This window comes from Rhododendron vialii, chromosome 11a (genome assembly GCF_030253575.1).
Source record: "Rhododendron vialii isolate Sample 1 chromosome 11a, ASM3025357v1".
Taxonomy (NCBI): domain Eukaryota; kingdom Viridiplantae; phylum Streptophyta; class Magnoliopsida; order Ericales; family Ericaceae; genus Rhododendron; species Rhododendron vialii.
In genome coordinates this window covers 27,019,853-27,039,137 of record NC_080567.1, presented here as the reverse complement: position 1 = coordinate 27,039,137, position 19,285 = coordinate 27,019,853, and the positions used below count along the sequence as shown (strand labels likewise).

General features: G+C 37.9%; 2 protein-coding genes across 3 annotated transcripts; both read left to right on the top strand.

Annotated features, from left to right (window-relative positions):
- The first annotated feature begins 1,814 nt into the window (after window positions 1–1,814).
- Window positions 1,815–9,399, top strand: LOC131308683 (putative RNA polymerase II subunit B1 CTD phosphatase RPAP2 homolog). 2 transcript variants are annotated; one of them, XM_058335657.1, is made up of 7 exons: window positions 1,815–2,048; window positions 3,632–4,230; window positions 4,433–5,050; window positions 5,332–5,525; window positions 5,636–5,899; window positions 6,513–6,671; window positions 8,819–9,399. In XM_058335657.1, exons 2-7 carry the CDS (start codon window positions 3,642–3,644, stop codon window positions 8,921–8,923), a joined length of 1,929 nt encoding a protein of 642 aa, XP_058191640.1. In that variant the 5' UTR covers window positions 1,815–2,048; window positions 3,632–3,641; the 3' UTR covers window positions 8,924–9,399. The 2 variants fall into 2 exon arrangements, with proteins under 2 accessions (XP_058191640.1, XP_058191639.1); XM_058335656.1 differs by lacking the exon at window positions 1,815–2,048 and adding an exon at window positions 2,194–2,733.
- Window positions 9,400–13,761: 4,362 nt separating this feature from the next.
- Window positions 13,762–18,944, top strand: LOC131308687 (shaggy-related protein kinase alpha). Its single transcript, XM_058335662.1, has 12 exons — window positions 13,762–13,907; window positions 14,037–14,129; window positions 14,747–14,806; window positions 14,906–15,178; window positions 15,803–15,877; window positions 16,504–16,560; window positions 16,655–16,795; window positions 16,936–16,986; window positions 17,444–17,539; window positions 17,624–17,707; window positions 18,340–18,442; window positions 18,535–18,944. Exons 1-12 carry the CDS (start codon window positions 13,800–13,802, stop codon window positions 18,615–18,617), a joined length of 1,224 nt encoding a protein of 407 aa, XP_058191645.1. The 5' UTR covers window positions 13,762–13,799; the 3' UTR covers window positions 18,618–18,944.
- The last annotated feature ends 341 nt before the right edge of the window (window positions 18,945–19,285 follow it).

Below are 19,285 nucleotides of genomic sequence, written 5' to 3'. Positions count from 1 at the left end.
AAACCATTCTTTTATAATGCATTACCTTTAAATTCAAATAAGTATTCTCTTCGTCCTAAATTGGATGTCAATTTTTGATTTTAGTTTCAATTTCAATTCCTTATATCTTTCAATATGGATCTCAAAAAATATATAATATGAATCTTGTTTGATAGTTCTCGATTAGTTCTATTATACAAAGTTTTCAAACTCACGAAAAATATTATAGATTAAAAGGCAAATTTCGTAATCGTCCCTCTAGTTTTACGATTGTCTCAATTTCGTTCATCTAGTTTCAATTGCTACCAAATAAACCATGTAGTTTGTTTTTTGTTCCAAATTGGTAAAATCGTTAACACCGTTAATGAAACGAACGGAAAAATATGATTAAAAAATTAAGTACTCCAATTTTCAATTCGGTTGAGTTGGTGTGAAAATCTTTTTTTTTTTTATCATTTTATCTTAGGTGGCAGTAATGAATTTTTTGCCCTAACCCCTTTCAACGAGCACCCGAAAACTCCTTATTTAGTTCCAAGGCTCTCTTACGGTGTTCATTGGAAGACCTTAGAGTCAAAAATCCATTATGACCATTTAAGATAAATGATCAAAAAAAATAAGATCTTCGCACTGATTCAAACGGATTTAAAACTGGAACACTTATTTTTTTTACACCGTTTATATATTAAAAAATATAATTAAAAAATTAAGTGTTCCAATTTTTAATATGTTTGAATCGGTGCGAAGATCTTTTTTTTGATCATTTTATCTTAAATGGTCATAAGGAATTTTTTCCTCTAAGGCCTTTCAATGAGCACCCTAAGAAAGCCCTGAAACTAAATAAAGAGTCTTCGGATGCTCATTGAAAGAGTTTAGAGCCAAAAATTTATTACAACCATCTAGGATTAAATGATAAAAAAAAAAATCACACCGGTTTCAAATGGATTGAAAATCGGAACTTATTTTTTTACACCGTTTATATATTAAAAATATAGTTAAAAAATTAGGTGTTCAGATTTTTCTGTTTGAATCGGTGTGAACATCTTATTTTTTTAATCAATTTATCTTAAACAGTCATAATGAATTTTTGGATCTAAGGTATTTCAATGAGCACCCTAAGACATCTAGGATAAAATGATAAAAAAAAAAAAAGATTTTCGCACCAGTTCAACTGAATTGAAAATTAGAGCACTTAATTTTTTAATTATATTTTTCCGTTACTTTCATTAATGGTGTTAACGATTTTACCAATTTAGAACATAAAACAAACTACAGGGTTTATTTGGTAGCAATTGAAACTAAAGGGACGAAATTGAGACAACCGTAAAACTAGAGGGACAACTACAAAAATTTGCCCTACATTAAAAGATATAAGCAATAAAAAATGACACGAATTTAAAAAATTATCATCATTTTTGAGACGGATGAAGTACTTATTATAGTTAATGAAACACACCCTAAACGGACGAAAGATAATAAGGTGGGGGCATGTATAATAGTAACAATTAATGTCTTGTTTACTTCACTATTCTACTCAAAAAATATTTCTCAACTCAATTATTACTCTCATTTCTTTCTCTAATTTTTCAAACATTACTCTCATTTGTCACTCTATCTCTCTTCACTAATTATTCAAAAACGCTACTTAAATCACAAACCAAACAATGCATATAAATTTGTCAATGGTCAAAAGTTCAAAACTTTAAAATTTGTACGTAGCATTCTTTTTCAAGAATGCTACAAACACAACAATTCGCTGACGTCATCACAAAACGACGTCGGTTTGCTATAAAAAAAAAAAAAAAACACGAAATCTCAAAGTCAGAACACGCGTTCCCCGTTTCCCTTCCCCTCCCCTTCACCGCTTCGGTGTTGCAGAGGAACAGAGAGAGCGAAGAGGGGGACACCACCCCATACTTAACCCACCACCACTGCCGACGACACCAAGAAGACGCCTTCACGATCGCCGACCACCACCACCGCTGTACGCCGACGAGCTTCGAACCACAATCCTGGTATCGATTTCAAACGCTCGCGAAGGTCTCGACCACCACCGCCGTACGCCGACGAAGGTCTCTCTCCTTTGTTTCAATTAGTACCCTTAAATCTTAATTGATTGCTGAGTTGCTGGAAAAAAAAAACCCCTGATTTAAGTTTCTTGAAAAAAAAAAAACCCTATTTCGTTTTGAACTTAGAGTCAAATTGGCTTAAAGGGATGGAACTTAACTGATGCACAAAAAATCTCAAGCTTAAACAAAACCACCCTAGCAATTATAGTAATCTCATACGCAGCTGGATCAGTTTGGAAATTCATCTTCTTGTCACCTTCAAGATTGAACATTCAGTATTCGATCCAGAAAGTTGAAAGATAGAAACTATAGATAGATACTGCAAAGGAATGAAGCAATATTAAACTGTTTACGGTGCATGACCCATAAGATAGAAGGTGAAGGTGAAGGTGAAGGTGGAGGTGAAGGTGACATTGAGCCAAGCACAATTAGATCCAAAGTGCAAAAACCGACTCCAAAGTGGAAAAACCGACAATCTGATTAGCGTATTGCTATTTATCGAACATTCGGCGAATAAACAAGAACATAGTACTACAGAGATCGCACAAAGAAACGCAACGGATGAAAATAGCAGAAGATATACATACGTTTACATGTACAAGCACAAGGAGAGAGAGGGAAAAGGAGATACCTGACGTTGATTCTTGCTTCTCAGTTGGGAGATTTTGATTCTAGTACCCGATTTTAGGTAAAAGATTTTGAAATTTTTTAGCTCTCCTGTCTCCTAGCCGCAATTGTTCAAGAAAACCCTAACCCTAGTTCTGCTTTGCTCGTCTGGGATTGGAACTGAATCAATATTTTGAGTTTTTTTTGGTTCATTGTTTAACTAAAGAGAAGATTTTTAATGTCAGCGGTTCTTGATATACACGCGTATGGTGTTGTGTATTACAAAAAAGAAATCCACGAAACTTTGCGTGCTTCAGTTAACCAGATACACCTCGTATAACAGTGCTGGATTGTTTTTTTTTTGTGATTCCGTTGATATAAGTGGTAATGAGTTAACCCCAAGGTGGTTGTTGCAAGGATTAATCGACTTGCCTTGGCGTGGCTTAACAACCCAAGGTCGTTCTGTTGATTCCCCTCGACAATGATTTGTCTTTTTTGGATAACTCAGTGTTTGGGCCAGCTTACATGCACCTTGACTAAACCTGAGACCCATCCCACCGCCCAATTAAGGCCGGAGCAAAACTCCGTGTGGACTGGCCTCAAAGGAGTTAATAGCACTAGGTTTCGAACTTAAGACCTTAGGAGGACAACGATTTGTCCTTGGGGCCGCTTCACCTCACTCAAACGCGTGGAAAGGGCTGTGGGAGGGGCCGGAGAGATTAGTCCGGTTAATTGGGACACTCTTCATTACTGAAAAAAGAAGTGGTAATGGGTTCAGTTTTAGTTTAATTGCTTGAGAACCAAATTAGTGCACATGTAAAGAGGTGTAAATGATACCTTAATGTGGGATAAAATAATAAAGTCATGTGAGTCTGTACATATCACCAAGTCCACAAAGTTCTGTAATTTTATTGACCAATTGATAGGTTTTTAAGTAGTATTTATTGAGTTGCAAGTTTTGATTATCTTTGCTTCAGAAGATCTTCTGAGATGGCAAAGAACGAATCAACCACTGTGAAGGATGCTGTTCACAAGCTGCAACTCTCTCTCCTCCAAGGCATTAAAACTGAAACCCAGCTATTTGCTGCTGGTTCATTGATATCGCGGAGTGACTACCAAGATGTTGTCACCGAGCGGTCAATCGCCAACAGTTGCGGTTACCCTCTTTGCAACAACCCTTTACCCTCAGACCAACCCCGGAAGGGCCGGTACCGCATTGCGCTAAAGGAGCATAAAGTTTATGATCTCCATGAGACTTACATGTACTGTTCGACGAGCTGTGTTGTAAATAGCGGAACGTTTGCGGGGAGTTTACAGGAAGAGAGATGTTCAGTTTTGGATTCGGCAAAACTAAATCAGATTATGCGGTTGTTTGAGGGATTGAGTTTGGACCCAAAAGAGAATTTGGGGAAGAATGGGGATTTAGGATTATCCGAGTTGAAGATTCAGGATAGAACAGATATTAAGGCGGGGGAAGTTTCTATGGAAGATTGGATTGGCCCATCAAATGCAGTTGAAGGCTATATCCCGCAGAGAAATATCAGTTCGAAGCCTTTGCATGCCAAGAATCGCAAAGAAGGTATAATGTACAATAACTTTGTTCATAGGTGTGAGTGTCTTAAGCTGTGCCTTTTTGGTGTATTACATTGATTTTGTATTTTATTGCTTGCAACTACATCTGTATGGGACAGGCTTGTTTTCATTCCTTTAAATGTGGAGTCAGCATATCAGCTTCTATGTATTTTTTCCTACTGAAATGTGCCAAAAAATGTACAATGCAGGATCCAAACCTAATGATGCCAAGCCAAATAAGGGTAATAGCATGATTTTTGATGAGATGGACTTCAAGAGTACTACAATCACCCAGGATGAGTACACTATTTCAAAGTTGCCAACAGGTCCACAGACCACTACCGCCAATGCTAAATCCAAACAATCGAAGGGAAAGGGTAGTCGTAAAAAAATGGAGAATAGTTTTACAATAATGGAAATGCCACCTTCTCCAATGCAAACTGATTATGATAGGAAGTTAAAAGAACCAAAGGAAGAGAAAAGTAGCATCGTCAATAATGCTGCTGAAGCGCAAGAGGAATTCCGTGCTGTTAAAGGAGACCATTCTTGTGCAATCATGCCCAAACCTTCCCTTAAATCTGGAGGTGCAAAGAAACAGATTCGCTCTGTGACTTGGGCTGATGAGAGAGCTGATGCTGCAGAAGTTGGAAATCTCTGTGAAGTTAGAGAAATGGAAAATACAAAAGATCATGCTAATAAATCCAGCTTTCCGGGCAGGGGAGATGATGATTATTCAGTCCTATTTGGATCAGCAGAAGCCTGTGCTATTGCACTGAGCCAGGCAGCGGAAGCTGTTGCTCATGGAGAATCTGACGTTCCTGATGCAGGTCTGTCATTATACTCTTTAAGTGTTTTTAGTCAATTTCAGTTGTCCAAATATGTCATTTAGTTCAGTTTTTTTTTTCCAAAGCAATTTTTTGAGGAAGTTTATTGGAAAATTTTGGGGGCTTTATATCACTGGATACACCATTTCGGAGCGTAGGTGTGCCATATGTCGGAAGTTTGTTCCGAACCCAGTTCGCTAGGGTGTTAGTGTTTTCTGGAAACAAAGATTCCAAGCACCCCTTAAAGTTCTCATTTCTTGGTTCTTGTGGCATTTCTTATGCAGTATCTGAAGCTGGAATCATTATACTGCCCCCTCCCCATGATGTGGATGAAGATGAATCTCAAGGGGATGTTGTTATGCTTGAACCAGAAACAACTCGATCAAAGTGGCCCGGAAAACCTGGGGTACCAAATTACAATTTGTTCGAATCTGAGGATTCTTGGTATGATAGTGCACCAGAGGGGTTTAGCCTGGTTGTAAGTCCATTTTGCATGCACTTGAACAAAATAAACGAGATCTTCAGCTTCCAATTCTTCTTTCACCATTCTAGATGCACGCTTTTCATTTCACGTTTCATGTCTTCCAGCTATCACCATTTGCAACAATGTGGATGGCACTCTTTGCTTGGATATCGGCTTCTTCATTGGCTTATATATATGGTCAGGATGATAGCTTTCATGAAGAGTATCTGTGCGTTAATGGAAGAGAATACCCGCGGAAAATTGTGTTGACCGATGGCCGTTCTTCTGAAATTAAGCAAACTCTTGCTGACTGTCTTTCTCGGGCTTTACCAGGACTTGTTGCAGATCTCAGGTTGCCAACACCATTATCTACGCTTGAGCATCGAATGGTACTATTCTGAACTTGTCGAATTTGTTGATTACTGATGCGTAGGATAATGACACTTTTCTTTCTTATTCCTTTAAGGATTGAATCCGGATCTGATTGCTACTCTGGATATCGGGACACCCCTTCTTTAGTGACAATCTTACCCATCTAGTTAAGCTGGAAATTTCTTGTGCTTTATACCATTGCCACCAAAATGTGTTTTATTGTTTTAGGCATAAGACCAGGTCATAAAGTTACTACAAATTCGTTTTCCCAGATTGCAGAGTTTTTTTTCTAAACTGGTGGGAATTCTTTCTATTGTATTTAAGAGGGTTCCTTGGTTGGGGAAAATAAGAGAGTTAGAAAAAAGTATGTCAGTGCTTATCTCCTTTTCATGGAAGAGTTTAAGAGGCATTTCAAAGAAGAACATCTGGACATCTTAATGGCATCTATACCTCAATTGCATGTTCAAAAAATGCTGCTGTTATGACCAGTCTTTGTAATCCTATTTTATCAAGGTCAATGCCCTCTATTAGTAACTGCATGAAATATATTCCTTAACGATATATTTTGGAGAAAAGCATTGGCTATGATTTGAATATTGATAGACTTGCACTAAGGAGTTCTATTGACAGGGATGCTTACTGGATACTATGTCTTTCGTTGATCCACTTCCCTCATTCAGAATGAAGCAGTGGCAAGTGATTGTTCTTTTGTTTATTGATGCTCTCTCTGTTTCAAGAATTCCAGCACTTATTCCATACATGACCAGTCGAAGGACATTGCTTAATAAGGTGAGATTGCTATCTTGGAAATCTTATTAGTTTGATTGCTTTGATAATGTAGGATAGATGTGTTAGAACATAGACTTCTGCGCATTTCTATGGATCTTGGAATTTCATTTGGAAACCTTATGTGGAGCAAGCCCAGTTCTTTACGGGGTTATAGCTTAATTCTGGGATTGCTAGGTTTTACCGACTCCCTGTGTCCTATTTTTTCAAAGGGTCTATACTTGAACTGAATTTTAAAGTGATCTTCTTAATGACCAATGCTTGTTTATTCATTGTGTACAAGTTGTTTCAGGGCTTTTAATTTTGGTCCTTGGGGTTGTTAGACTTGTCCCACATCGCTCATCTAAGCCACCCAAGCTTGGTTAATAAATTCTAAAGGCTACTCCACCTATTGCCAATTGGTTTTAGGTTGGAACCCTCCAAGAAATCTAACATGGTATCAAGGTCTTGGGTGGCCTCACCTCTCGTGGGAAAGTCTCTGTCATCTCTGTCGCCCGAGTCAGTCAGTTAGCTCCTGGTCTGTCACCTCCACATGCATCCGGGCTGCACGTGAGGGGGAGTGTTAGACTTGTCCCACATCGCTCATCTAAGCCACCCAAGCTTGGTTAATAAATTCTAGAGGCTACTCCACCTATTGCCAATTGGTTTTATGTTGGAACCCTCCAAGAAATCTAACAGGGGTAATTAAAATAGTTGTGCTTTGGAATCATTTATTTCCTTCCAAATTCTGATAGTTCTGTTGGTGCATAACGTGTTGTTATCATCAGTCTGTTTCTGAATTGGACCTCGAGTATTGAGTATAATAATCATCCTCAAGGAGTGAAGGTTGCATCTGGTTGCCTTGTTATGTTGGTGGCTTGACAAAAGACTCAAAAGATTGGAGAATTTGACATATTTTGCCATGCAACTGTTGTTGCCTCCCACTTCCATTTGTCCATACTGAACAAAAGAAAGTTTGTCCCCTGCTGTTTTAGTGACTCTATATTTTACATCTAGGTGTTGTGAGAATACACACTTAGTGCTGGTCTTGAAGACGGATGTTGAATGCTGGAAACATTCATAACCGTCACTGTTTCAATTCATTCATAAATAAATTGCAGTGCTACTAGTCTACTACAATAATTTGAACCCCAGTTATCATCAATATTTTGTTCAAAACTTAGGCGAATTTTATTTTACAGCATACTCTGGGATTGTTTTGTACACTGGGGTTAGTGAATTGACTGGTCCCAAAATCTTAGTTCAGTTGTAGGGATTGTGTTTACATCGTCGTAACCTTATTTATGCATCTTTATAGCATATCTCAGATTGGTGAATCCCGCTTGGCCCACTGGCATGCTTATTAAGCATTGGATTAATCTAATCCTGGTCTGAGGACACAAGGCCACTGCTTGATTTTATGTTTTTCCCCTAGGGAAAATGGGGTTGTCAAGTAAAGTAGCGCATAATGCATGGGCACTTCATCCATTCTAAAACTTTTGTCTCGGAAAGTAACTTTATGAGGGGTCCTTAGGTAAACCTGCATTGTAAACTTTAATTAGTGGACGTGCTTGCTGCATTTTGGATGTTATTGTCCTAGTTTGATGTGGGACGCATAATCTCATATCGATGTCATGTGACCATCACTACCTCACTGGTTTATATACTGAGTCCATGTAAAATGTGCTTGTTTAATCATGCCCTTTGGTTTCTGGCTGTGTGCTCTGTAAGATAACAATGTCAGATGTCATATATCGATGCATTGCTCTTGTGGCTTATGCTTTTCCGAAGCACTACATGGACATGCTTTGGCAAATTTCAATGGGAAGGAAAAGCTATTGAGAAGTGAAAATCTGACAAATGGGGATTGTTTGGTGACAAATGACAACCGAAGTGGTTTTGAGACGCCCCAAAATGACTTCAATTTTTAATCAAAGTAGATACACGGAGTGGGACCCAACTGTTGGCTTTTAGTTTCCCAAGACCCATTGGGCATCAAAAAGTTGCTAAGGGAAGAAATAAACCCAAGTCACAACCCTTGTGATGATGTTATCCGAAGATGACCCGACAATATAAAATTTTGCTCCTATGTTGTATTCGTTCTTTTGTTTTGTTCCTGTCACTGTAATATTCCAGTAACGGCACATATTGATTTCGTTACGGCTACATAGGTCTTGGAGGGTGCACATATAAGTGCAGAAGAGTACGAGACGATGAAGGATCTCATAATACCACTCGGCCGAGTGCCCCAATTCTCCACACAGAGTGGTGGTTGATGAAATTCACAAGCATATATGTGATGAGACCAATGAACTAGCCGAAATGCCGATCATGATTCAAATCGACGTGGAAGCTGGACATCGTCATTGATCGACAGGTGTTGTTCGATCTTCCTCTAGTACTAAATCTTGTACAACTTCTGATGACTTCTGGATGTTGCAAGTAGTATATAGTGATTAGGGATGATTTCCAATTTTGTGATTTTCTCTTCTGGGTTGTTTTTTTCCCTGTAGTTGGGGCAGTTGGAAATAGAAACAGTACAAGGGATGCTGGGGCAATTGAACCAAAATCCCACCTTTTCACTTGTGCGTGAATCCCTTTTAACTTCTTGTAGGATTTGTTACTTGTGTATTGTGAGATGTCTAGGAGTGAGTACCCACCTAGGATAAGGCTGAAGAGCCGAAGAAAGGCAGGAAGTGGACCTACAATGTATGCTTATCTTGTTCTGGATACATATTGTTTGACTATGAAATCATTTTGGTTCTCTGTCCCTTATAATAGAGGAGAAGCGACAAAGGAGCTGTGTCCGGGCTGGTTCCACATGCCGGTTGTGGAAACCAACAAGCACCCGCCATGTCCAATGGAATAGCTCGAGCACGGGATTCTCTGTTTTCGATATTCTTGTATCGTTTTCATGTACTCTCCGTACAGTGTTACGTGACCGTGTTCCGATATAGCATATTGAAACCTTGAAATATAATCCTTGTAAATCTATGATATCTATGTACTTAGAGATAGGGCCTTAGGCTGCAGACAACTATGAGGGGTTAGTCATGCCTTAGGAAAGTTGAATAATTGTCTCCATTTATATGGTAAGTAGTTTTAAAACCAAACTCATGGCCCATGGGACATTAAAAGATGGCCCATGCTTTTTGATTCCTTGCAATTGCTCATCAAACCTAAATCTTTTTGTCCCACCTGAAGTGGAGATCGACACATCATGATTCATGAGTTTGAGATGCCGTGCAAATTGCACTTTGTAGGTTTTAAAGCTATCATACGCAAATTGATTTTCACGCTCCTCTTTTTACCACTCTTTTTTCTTATTTTATATATGTGAAATTACTAGGCTATTCCTCGGTTTGTGAAAATTTGAACTAATGAAAAGGTAAAATGGTAATTTTACGTGAATAGAAATAAGAAAACGAGTGTAGATTAAAAAAAGGGTAGTGCAAAAATCACTACCCCATTACATATTATACTGAACTATTTTGTATGGGTTTTGTGTGTTGTGTCGTAATCCATCTTAATTTTTTAAAAACATTTGATGGATTCTACCTGTACGAATGATCGGTTGATTGCAAAAATAAAGAGTTTTTGGTAAAGGGTGGAATTTATCTTTGTGCCAAATGTTTATTTTTCCTTTCTTGATGATTGGTGAGGATTTGTTGTGGACCTTTGTCACTTTATAGTAATTGAAAGGGACTTGCACAATTATCCTACTATTTTTTCATCTGTTTGACTGTGCATATATACTATACTACTATTGATTTCAGTAGGCCAATATGAGAAACGAATTCTATCCACCAATTATTTTTTAGAGGAGTGACGTCTGGGACAACTCATACACACCTCAATGAATTTACGATCATAAAGTTAACGATCAAGCAAATCTCCGACGACTTGGCTCCGATAGTGTGTCGCTGTGGTGGAAGTAGAATTTGCGAACGAACTTATTGCCATGCTCTCATTCGACGAACCCATATTGTTAAAGTGATATATCTCAGCTGCATTATTATGATAATGATGTTATAAGAGCCAGTTATGATGATGGTGGGGTGGGGCTTTATAGTCATTGAGCTGCAAAAGTCAGTTTGTGGTTGTGGAATATTTGCAGGTTGCCAATTGAACATGAAAAAAAGGATATGGACGCTCCTATCCTCATTCTCAGAGCCTATTTTTTCAAAACACAAAAAGTGTTTTTATGGATGATTATTGACTACTCTTTTTACCTCAATATTTAGAGGACATTTAATTCTGAATTTCCGTTTGATTGAAAAAATAAGAAGAAATTTAATTCTGCAAATCAATTTGGCTACACTCGGTTCATACTAATATTTTAGTTTCATTCATATTTAGAATGAATTTATAGTTGTTTTCTTTGTTTTCGTGTTAATTGGCAATGTTAGTAAAAACGACAGGCTCGACAACGATGATATAGCTAATCTAACTACTTAAATTTTTCGAGCAAATAAATATTTAAGTTACGGAGTATGTTTCTACAATTTTTTGGTAATTTAATAAATAAACAATGAGCTCTCTTTCAATTATTTCAGATTGATCGAAACAAATAGATGTAGAAAAGAAATCGAATTGGGTGCTATGTACATGCATCGATGAAGAATGTAGCGAAATACTATACTCGTTATGAATTGCAGAATTCTGTTAACCATCGAGTCTTTTGAACTATTAGCAAGTTATCTCCGCATCTAAAAAATTTAAACTTCTTTTTCCCTTCAAATTACTAAAATATCAATGAGTTTCTTTTATGAGCAAGAGTTTGAATTTTTGGACAAAATTGTATATTTTTTAGCGAACAATCTTTTTGGACGGAGGGGGTATTAAAGTAGGTTAGAGGTTAGACTAGTCCAAATTCTTTTGTTGGTTTAAGCATTTTAAGAGTTAGGTGCGGTAAGATTTCCAAAATCACCTAACCACTAAATATTACAGGGTAGGTTTCACACTTGTTTTTTTATATTGTAATTTGTCGGGCCAGCTTGTCAGCAACTTGATTAGTTTGGAAACCCTGAAGTTAACAACCGACAAATCCTTCAGTGACCTCGATGTTTGAAATATTTGTGCCTTGTTCTCTTTACTTTTCAAAAAGCATTTTTCAAAAAATACTCCCTAGATTCTCTATACTTTCAACATTTCTCTCTATTTCTCTCATTTATTATCCCTACTATTTTTCTAAAAAATTTTCAAATCCAAACACAACATTGGCCTCCGTAAATTCGAACATGCAAACAAACATTTATTTGCTTTGGCCAAATCCTTTGGGATTGGTTTTTACATATACTTGCACTTTTTAATGGTAGGCATTATTATGAAGTTACACATCGCTTTCAACTTCAATTCTGACTAAGACCTTTAATTATAATGGTAAAGAAAAGGTGAGCATTCATGAAAAATGAGAGTCTGAAAATCACTTACATTAAAATGTAGAAATCCAAGAGTGAAAAAATACCTTTGAAAATCACTCATTTATTAGAGACGCACTCCAAGAAAAATCGAGTGAAAAATCATTTCTCAAAAGAAATTTACATGGTGTACACCTTTCTCTGCCTTTGACACCACAATGCATGCATTTGTAACACAGATTCATTAGGGAAAGTAAATTAAAGTTATTTGTAGGAAGAGACTTTCAATACATATAATAATCTAGATTTGATTTGGAAAAAAATAAACACAACCAAAAGCAAATTTGTAGTCAAGTGCTCTTTATGGGGAGAAGAGAGCAGTGCACATTGATGAAAAATTTCAAAAAAGTTGGCGAGTAATGGGGTGTGTCTACTTTGAATGGTCAAATAAAGATAAAGAACTTCTTACAGCTTACGAGACCGTTTCTTTACTTTCTTTAATCAAGAAAACACCAAGAAAACAAAGAAATAGAAAAACCCATCTCTCTCTCTCTCTTATTAGGTTCTCTTTTTTCTCTCTCTACGGCCATGGTCTCCTCTCCGCCGCTGATTCTCCCCGCGCGAGATCGGTGAGGGCTTTTTTTCGCGAACTGGGTGGTGGGTTTTTCTTCGATCGGTGCGTTTTCTCTTCCTCTTGTTCTGTTTCTTGATGGTTTGGCTATGTTGGTTGGAAATGTTAATTTTTTTGTATTTCATATTTCTTTCTAATTTGGGGGTGTGGTGGGTTTTGGTGATCTGGGTGTGTAGATCGTTGTCTGGGTTGTTTCCTGATCATCTTTTGGTGTATTGATTTCGTTTCCTTTTTGGGTCTTGTAAGGTACAAGATCTTCTTGTGTTCATCTGTTATTGTTATCTCTATTTATATCTTTCCTTTGTTTTTTTAATCAAGAAGTTGTGTGTAGTCATTCACATGCCATTTGTCTTTGTTGTTTCCTTTTTGTTAAGTTGTTTATGTTCTTTCTTTCCATTTTGATGCTAGAAAAATCATTCCTTTATCTCTCTCTCTCTCAAACATCAGATACAAACAGATCCTTGGTTAAATTTCAGTTAGTACTTTTTTCTTTGTCCTTCTATGGTTGTTTCCCTTTTTACTTGTTAAGATCGGCTGGTATGGTTGTTTCCCTTTTTACTTGTTAAGATCGGCTGGAATTGTTAGAAAGTGCTTTTAGGTCCACTGTCAAGAGTACCGAAGGCTACCTCTGTGATGGACCCTTTGGATTGGGGATGGATCTAAAATTGTGGGTACACACTTTTAGTTAATTGCACAGAATATATAGAAGGAGAAGTGAAAGAGTATTGGACGCTCGCTCGAAGAAATCAAACTTTTGTTCAGTCCAACTCGATTACAAGACTAGGAACTCCTAATGTTCTTACCTTCTTGCCCTTTTAGATTCATACATTTTCTTGTCAATACTATTTAGTTCCAACCTTGTGGCCAGGTTCGGAAAGAACTGTCAGTGTAATACAGCTATGATTGCCTTATGTTATAACTCTAAATGTCGTCTATTGTTTGTTCAGTTAAGTTTCGATGACGTGTCCATAGCATTCATTGGGAGTGAAAAAATGGCCTTACAATCGTAATTAATGTGACCTCATGGGTTTAGATGTGGTTTGTTTCCCATTGGAACTGTATGTAGCCTGGATTTACTGATATTGGTGTGAATTCAGCAGGTTTATGATTGGTTTACAGAGGTAAAACATTGAGCGGACATTCATCTTAGACTCTTAGCTAATGGCTTCAGTGGGTGTAGCACCTGCTTCTGGATTGAGAGAATCCCAAATGGTTGGTGTTGATAGGTTGCCTGAAGAGATGAATGACATGAAAATTAGAGATGATAAGGTACAGAGTTTCTGTTCTGTACTATTTTTCTTCTCTCTCCCTCTCCCTCTCTCTCTCTTGTCCACGAGTCTGTTTTATTTGTTGTTTGATCATTCTGCACCATTTAACATAAGCTGTTTTGATTTATAGGAAATGGAGGCCACAGTGGTTGATGGAAATGGAACAGAGACAGGACATATAATAGTGACCACTATTGGTGGTCGGAATGGCCAGCCGAAGCAGGTATTGTGCAGTAGCATACTACACTCTGATGGCAAATGCATAGTGTTGCTATTAAGTGACATAGCAGTTGTGGCACTACTCTCACTTATTTCCATTCAGTCCTCCGGTACTTCTTAGTGTCTTTTCAGACACTAAGGTGAGAAACCATCAGTGGAACTTGAAATTATGTATTCATTTGTCAAGTAATCTGACTTTAGATTTTCCTATATCCCTAGGACAGAAGAAAAATTATGTTACTAAGCTTCCGTTTATATACTTATTACTTAGACAAATTCTCCTACTTTCACATGCATCAAATGTATTTGTTCTACTATGACGGAATAGGTTGAATTAGATGTAACATACGTTTTAGACCGGATTATATTCTTTGGGTTAAGGTACAGATGTGGCCCAACAACTGTGCTACATGATTGTGTAATATCTCCACATTATTCTTTAATATCTTGAACATCGGGTTTGGATCTGATCTTCCCCTCCTCAGACCCTGTTATATGGGGTCTAAACTGGGTGTATTTCTATGCTCTTAATTGTTTTGTAACTTTCGGCCCTATCCTCTTCGGTTTCATTGGTTCATTTTGTTTTGCCTGCACTGAGTTTCATCTGTTAATTATTTCCAGACAATTAGCTATATGGCTGAGCGCATAGTTGGACAGGGATCATTCGGAGTGGTGTTCCAAGTAAGATTGCATTCTGTTAAACTTTGAAAGTTGCAGTATATGTTTTCTAAACAACAATAAGTTGCTCTGGTTTTATGCTGATAATCTTTGTTTATTCAGGCAAAGTGCTTAGAGACAGGCGAAAGTGTAGCTATAAAGAAGGTTCTTCAAGACAAAAGATACAAGAACAGAGAGTTGCAAACCATGCGTCTTCTCGACCATCCCAATGTTGTGTCTTTGAAGCATTGTTTCTTTTCTACCACGGAGAAGGACGAACTTTATCTGAATTTGGTACTTGAGTATGTTCCTGAGACTGTTCATCGTGTAATCAAGCACTACAATAAGTTGACCCAAAGGATGCCGCTGATATACGTAAAGCTGTACACATATCAGGTATGGTGTCACCCCAGTTTTTGTTTAATGAAGTGGCTCTGCAGTGTTTCTTTGTATTTGGACTTTGATTCGTCTGTTTTTTTTTTCCATTTGTATACATAGTCCCTGCAAGCTCGGTCACGCAAATACCGAGGAATATACTACACTCCCATCCCTCACCTCACATTTTGACACTAGCCTGGCGTCTCTCTGATGATTTTGTGTTTATGCTTGTATCTATTGACATTTCAAGTGAGGCAAACGTGTTTTAGAATCTCGTGTACTGTGAACACATTTTCTAGACAACTCAATGCTACTTGCCAAGAAGAAACTGACTTGAATGTTGGGATAGATCCTATTATTATTTTTGAGGTTTGTCTTGGTAAATTCTTCTTTTCTTTAGCTATTGAAGAGTTATTAGTACTTTTGGCAGCATTTGTTTACTTTTCTCCTCTTCACTTGTACTCCAACACCACCCACCGCCCTCTCCCCCCTCTTTGTCTGGTTGATTTGTTTGTTGATTGCTTGTATGTCACCATATTTTTGTCCTGGGTGGTCCTTGCGTTTTTCTTTTATTGAAAGATGGAAGAGGTCTGCTCAATTTTGTACTTGTAATGAGCTTAATCTATGGCTGATATTTGGCAGATCTTCAGGGCTTTGTCTTACATTCATCGCAGCATTGGAGTTTGTCACCGTGACATCAAGCCTCAAAACCTTTTGGTAAGCATGTGTGTTTTTTAGTTGCTGTTTTCTGTACGTACTGAAAGTAGTGTAATTCAGGGTTGAACTCTCCCAACTCGAGAATTAGTTGGGCTTGAAATATTGTCTGAGTCTCTGAATCTATTTAAGTGAACTCCCAAGTGAACATGTTACATGTGTGTTTATGCTGTTTTCTAAATTGATTACTTCAGTGTAATTCTGGGATTGAAGTTGCCCAATTCTTAATTTTGGCTTGGAATTGTGCCTAAATCTATTTAAGCGAGCTCCTGATTCTGCTGGAGTTCTTTGGACTTTAATTGAAGCCATGCCTTGCGTGTCTTGCTACTATCTCAGTCTTCTTTCCTCTAGGTTGTTGAGTTATCAGTAATCCTTAAAGCTTAACTTGTAAAACATGTTAGTGAGCTTGGAAAAAAGGCAGTTCTACTTTCGTGTGGAAGGCATGTCTGTTCCCCCTATTCTTCTCAAGTGAATACTCACTCAGGAATGGTTATGTATGCATTTTTGCTCTCACTGGTCTTCTAAATAGGCATGCTTAGTCTTCTGTCAAATTTCAATGCCTTCTAACACGCTATTTCTTTCACCTACTCGTGGACGCTTTGCAAGTGGTAACCTGATTTTGTGTGCAGGTGAATCCTCATACCCACCAACTTAAACTATGTGATTTTGGAAGTGCCAAAGTTTTGGTATGTTTTTGTTTATTGTGGTATTTTTTCTTGCCCTCTTGCTGGTATTGGTCTATGTTATTGTTTGGAATGCTTGAATCCTGGTGTTTGGCAGGTGAAAGGGGAGCCCAATATCTCTTACATCTGCTCTAGGTATTATAGAGCGCCTGAGCTTATATTTGGAGCAACAGAGTACACTACAGCTATTGATATCTGGTCCGCTGGTTGTGTTCTTGCGGAGCTTCTTCTTGGACAGGTACATAATTTGTTCGTACGAGTCTTTTGAACTTGACTATTTTTATTATATAAGGCATGCATTGATGACTAAAAGGGAAAACAAAATTCTCTGTGATGTCTTGTTAAATTTTTGTTGTTTTCTTGATTTGTTGGTTTCAGCCTTTGTTTCCTGGTGAGAGTGGGGTTGACCAGCTTGTTGAAATTATCAAGGTAATCTCTCTTAGTGTGAATTTTTATTTGCCTAAATTAACTTTCAAGTCAGAATGTTTTTTGTGGGTGGAAGTGTCTATTATAAATTGACATGCATGTTGCCATCTGTTAAAATATAAGACGTGGGATCGGAATGCAGAGATGAATGCAATTTCTGCCTGTGTCATCTCTTAGAAGTTAGAACTACAAAAAACTTCTTGTCACTGAAAAAGAGAAGCTCATCGCTCAATGGTATTGTGTAACTAACCTGTAACAAGTTTGTGTATTCTGTGATTTGCCTCATAAGATATTTTTCCCTTTTCTCGTGGTGGGTTAAGTAGTTATGGGTTTTTCCATGATCTTATAAATCTTGGCGTCAATGTGGCTTGTTTTTTTGGTCATGTTCTGTGGTATTCAGTTACTTCTCCATTTTTGCTTTTAGCTGTAAATTTCACATACTTAATGCAATTGTTTTCAGGTTTTGGGCACTCCAACTAGGGAGGAAATTAAATGCATGAATCCTAACTACACAGAGTTCAAATTCCCACAAATCAAAGCTCATCCATGGCATAAGGTACAAGGAGCTCAAAACGTTAGATTGTCTACCATTGCCACCTTACCATAATGCTTATGTACCTTTCTTTCCGTTCGTTATCAGATATTCCATAAGCGCATGCCTCCAGAAGCGGTAGATCTCGTTTCGAGACTGTTGCAATACTCTCCTAACCTGCGCTGCACAGCTGTGAGTACTAGATTGTCCTTTCCCTTATTCTGCCTTTCTTTCTTCTTCCCACCTAAAGATCTTCCTACCCTAATTCTATGGGGAGTGGCCACAAACTAAGTTAGGCGAGCCATTGATCATTGCCAATGCATTTGGATTATGAACATGAAACTCAGCGGACCATCCTCAAGAAGTGAATGCAGTGGCTGAGGTATCCCTTTTGGGGCCTCCCCCAGGATTTGTCTTCATACATGTACAAAGGGGGACTGACACATTTGCACAAAAAGGAAGGACAGATTGGAAGTCTTCGCAGCAAAAAGCTGTTGCCTTTCCTGAAACTCAGTAATTAGTAATGGCATATACTTTCAGATTATAATGATAATTCTACTAAATTTACCTTCTGATTTTTGTTGTCATTTATTTTGCATTTTGGTAACTTAATATTTGCGAAAACGTATTGAATACAAACTGGGCTTTCCCTGTTGATAAATAAACAACAAAGCTAACAGGCACATTTCTTCATTTTCTTTGTTCTAGTTGGCGGTTAGGATGAAACGTGACAAAACTAGACAGAATTACTTTGTTGTTTCAGTTACGTAATGTAATGGGAAGTGGGTTGGTCTTGTAACTTAATGTACTTCCTTCCATTGCAGCTGGATGCCTTGACACACTCTTTCTTTGACGAGCTACGTGATCCTAACACTCGCCTTCCAAATGGGCGTTTTCTGCCCCCACTCTTCAACTTTAAGCCTCATGGTATGAGCATCACTTAAAAGCAATATTCCTAGTTTAGCATTTGTGTTCTCTGTCTAACTTATTTGTTCTGCTGCGTGCCATTGCTGATCCAGAGTTAAAGGGGGTCCCAGTGGAGGTTCTAGTGAAATTGATTCCTGAGCATGCTCGGAAGCAGTGCCCTTTCCTCGGGTTGTGAGTTGAAGAATATGAAAAACATGCTTGTGTTTCATAAGGAAGCTATGAAGAATTTGAAAAACATGCTTGTATTCCCGTAAGGAAGCTTATGTTTCTATGTTCATTGTTCCTGTTTCATGTTTCTATCTGTGTATCACCTTGCTTGTAAAAACAGATGTCGAAAATGCTACTAAACTACTACCATCTCTAACTGGTTTCTTGATTGCCTTGTTTCCATTTCATCGAAGGATTGTGAGTCTGACATTTCAAGGATTACTATGAACAACTATTGTAATGATCTATTTGATATTTGGAGTTCAGTGTACTTTTAAGAGAGTTTGACAAAGCATGACTGAATATGTTCCTAGTGCTAATTCGGCATTCGTTAGCTTTTGGCGATCAATGTTGGAGATCGCTTCTCTTGTAAGTTTGTCTTCTGCATTCTCCAATCTTGTCCTTCAACCCGATGCAGGGGCAAAGAATTGTCTCATGTGAGGAGTGAAGTTTTCTGGCCGAAGTCCTTCGGTGCAGTCTCTCTTGCAAACTCGAGCGTTTCTTGTAGTGATAGAAATGGAATGTGTCTGGTAGTATAGAGGATGTGTAAACTTTAGTAGACGACATTTTAAGGCAGCGTTTGGTTCATTGGGACGAAGAGGGAATGAAATTGTCATGGCCACCTTACACTCATTC

What these genes read in the sequence shown, in the direction of transcription:
- LOC131308683 (XM_058335657.1), top strand. Translation starts at nt 3,642, where the DNA reads ATGGCAAAGAACGAATCAACCACTGTGAAGGATGCTGTTCACAAGCTG. An exon ending in CAGAGGGGTTTAGCCTGGTT is followed by an intron (nt 5,526 to 5,635) that starts GTAAGTCCATTT and finishes CATGTCTTCCAG; the next exon opens with CTATCACCATTTGCAACAAT. An exon ending in CTACGCTTGAGCATCGAATG is followed by an intron (nt 5,900 to 6,512) that starts GTACTATTCTGA and finishes TTCTATTGACAG; the next exon opens with GGATGCTTACTGGATACTAT.
- LOC131308687 (XM_058335662.1), top strand. Translation starts at nt 13,800, where the DNA reads ATGGCTTCAGTGGGTGTAGCACCTGCTTCTGGATTGAGAGAATCCCAA. An exon ending in TAAAGCTGTACACATATCAG is followed by an intron (nt 15,179 to 15,802) that starts GTATGGTGTCAC and finishes GATATTTGGCAG; the next exon opens with ATCTTCAGGGCTTTGTCTTA. An exon ending in AAGCTCATCCATGGCATAAG is followed by an intron (nt 17,540 to 17,623) that starts GTACAAGGAGCT and finishes GTTCGTTATCAG; the next exon opens with ATATTCCATAAGCGCATGCC.